Here is a 2,167-nt window from a genome sequence, read left to right as displayed (position 1 = left end):
GAGGAGTGGCTGATGACCTCGACGCGACCCTGCAGGAGGACACACACAGGCTGATGTTTTACATCACTCATTTCACCGGCCGTGACGCCGGCAGGCCCCGCCTCCTCCTACCCACCTGAGCGTCGGGGAGGTGCAGTCCTCGGCTCTTGGCGAACTCGGAGTACAGAGCTTCCACGTTTCTCCTCCGGCCCCTCCTCCTCCTCAGAGAGTCGTCTCCCCTCAGGCTCCCGTTGACGATCTGTCCCGTGACGGGGTGGATAAGCCCCGCCTGCAGGATCCCGGACATGTCCAGTCCAACCGGGCCCGGTAACGGGGCGGTGATGGGGGGCAGCGCCGCCACCTTTCCAGCCGCGGCGCTGGATTGGCCGATTCCTGCCGCTTCGCTTGTCCCGGCGCCGCTGGTCGTGCTTATTTCTCCCGAAGACTTGGTCAGATCTATGGCCGCTTCCTGCCAGCCGTTTATCAACATGGCTCCCGAGCGGTGAGAGGGCGGAGCCACCACTGGCACCTTCTCGCCACCGGAGCTGGTAGTGGCGGTGGCGGTGGTGAGGCTCAGCGACACAGACTTTCCAGCTAAAATCTTGGCGGCTGCGGCGGCAGCAGCCTCGTAGTCAAACGACCTTCGACCTCCTGCTCGTTTGAGCTCAGGGAGGAAGGGCGGAGCCACAAGCCTCTCCTGTAAGAGAGGCAAGGAGGTGAGGCGCCAAGCTCCGCGCCCGCAAGCGCCGCCCCGCGGCACGTACTGTCAGGGTGGACAGGGTGGGCGAGGGTGGACAAGGACGGGAGAGAGATGATGGTTAAAGACGTATGAGACACGAGACAGAGGACCTGGGCCGGGCCGGGTTCTTAAAATCAAACTTCAGCACCACTGGCTGCATTTTAGCTGCTAACTTTAGCTGCTTGGCTGGTTTTAGCTAAGAATCCAGCTTCTTCACGTCTAAATTTTTATTTTCTGTGATATCTGAGAAACCAGAGCTTCAAAATAATCTAAAGGTTTCTCAGGAACTGTTTTTAGTCAAACAAACAGCTTCTGTCTCTTGTTTTTGTTGTAACTAATAACCTTTTATTGTTCTTAGTTTAGTAAAACATCCTGTTTATGAGCCCAGGTCTAATATCCACATACATAAAATCAGCAACAGGAAACTTTACGGATGAGCAACAAAGCAACAGTGTAAACAAGACGTGTCCAGGAGCTGCAGGAGGGTGGAAATTTAAAAAATAATGATAAAATAAAGCAGAAATCCTCAGGTTTTAATTATCAGGAGGATCATCCTGACAACAAACGGCTCCACCTGGACACGACTTGTGTGACCCATGATATGACACAGAGAAATGCCGACAGGTGACTCTGACATCAGGCGGTAACTCACTCACCTTGGGGAGGCGGGTCAGCGGCGGCGGGATGGAGAAGCCCAGACCCGCTCCGGTCTGCTGGACCCTGGGCTGGGCCGGGACGGAACCAGGGGCAGTGGTGGGGAGGAAACCGGCTCGGTGTTGGTGCTGCGGGGCTAAGCTGTTGGGCAGACAGGAGTTGGCGGCCAGCGAGCTCGGCGAGTCGTACTGCTCGCTGGACGACGGCCATTTTCCCTTCAGGATGGCGTGGCAGATGCTGTCCAGGCGGTTGATGATAACTCGGTCCTGATGGACAAACGGAAGCAGTCTGAGGACAGGGATCTTAATTTGGGTCAGGATAAAAGCAGCTGAAGCTCGGCGGTACCTTCGGCCACTCGGAGAAGGAGTACAGAGCTTTCTCCTGCAGCAGCTGAGCGATCGTCGGCTCTCTGGCTTCATGCAGGCTGTCGGGAATCTCACACATGGAAACCGGCGCCGCAAACCTGGGACTGCCGGGAAAACCGTCCACCGCGGGAACTGCAGGAGACAGACGCAGCAGCTCAGAGACGTTTACCTCCATCTTTGATTATTTCTGGTTTTAAACAGACACGTCCTGGGATTTTAACAAGAAGTGGGAGGAGTTTCAGCGCCTCGTTAGTGACCACGACTGACTGCAGCTGGAAAAACAACCACGGTGTCCACAACAACTGAGAAACCACCGAGACTGGAGCCTGCCGGGATCCAGAACCTGCTGGAACGTCCCTGTCCACCTGAATCCCTGTCCACCTGAATCCCTGTCCACCTGAGTCCCTGTCCACCTGAATCCCTGTCCACC

The 2,167-nt window shown here is 56.2% G+C and overlaps 1 protein-coding gene across 1 annotated transcript in view; it reads right to left on the bottom strand.

Moving 5' to 3' along the window:
• Positions 1-2: 2 nt before the first annotated feature.
• chd6 (chromodomain helicase DNA binding protein 6) overlaps positions 3-2,167 on the bottom strand; it is a gene marked incomplete at its 3' end in the record, with an annotated part of 42,136 nt that continues 39,971 nt past the window's right edge. The window contains exons 39-42 of the mRNA XM_025008837.2: positions 1,718-1,869; positions 1,375-1,638; positions 116-742; positions 3-29 (exon numbers count right to left, since the gene is read on the bottom strand). Of these exons, the coding sequence (XP_024864605.1) occupies positions 3-29; positions 116-742; positions 1,375-1,638; positions 1,718-1,869 (1,070 nt within the window). The remainder of the gene's footprint in view (positions 30-115; positions 743-1,374; positions 1,639-1,717; positions 1,870-2,167) is intronic.

Source organism: Kryptolebias marmoratus, linkage group LG4 (genome assembly GCF_001649575.2).
Source record: "Kryptolebias marmoratus isolate JLee-2015 linkage group LG4, ASM164957v2, whole genome shotgun sequence".
In the NCBI taxonomy this organism is placed as follows: domain Eukaryota; kingdom Metazoa; phylum Chordata; class Actinopteri; order Cyprinodontiformes; family Rivulidae; genus Kryptolebias; species Kryptolebias marmoratus.
This window is presented reverse-complemented; position numbering and strand designations above follow the sequence as displayed.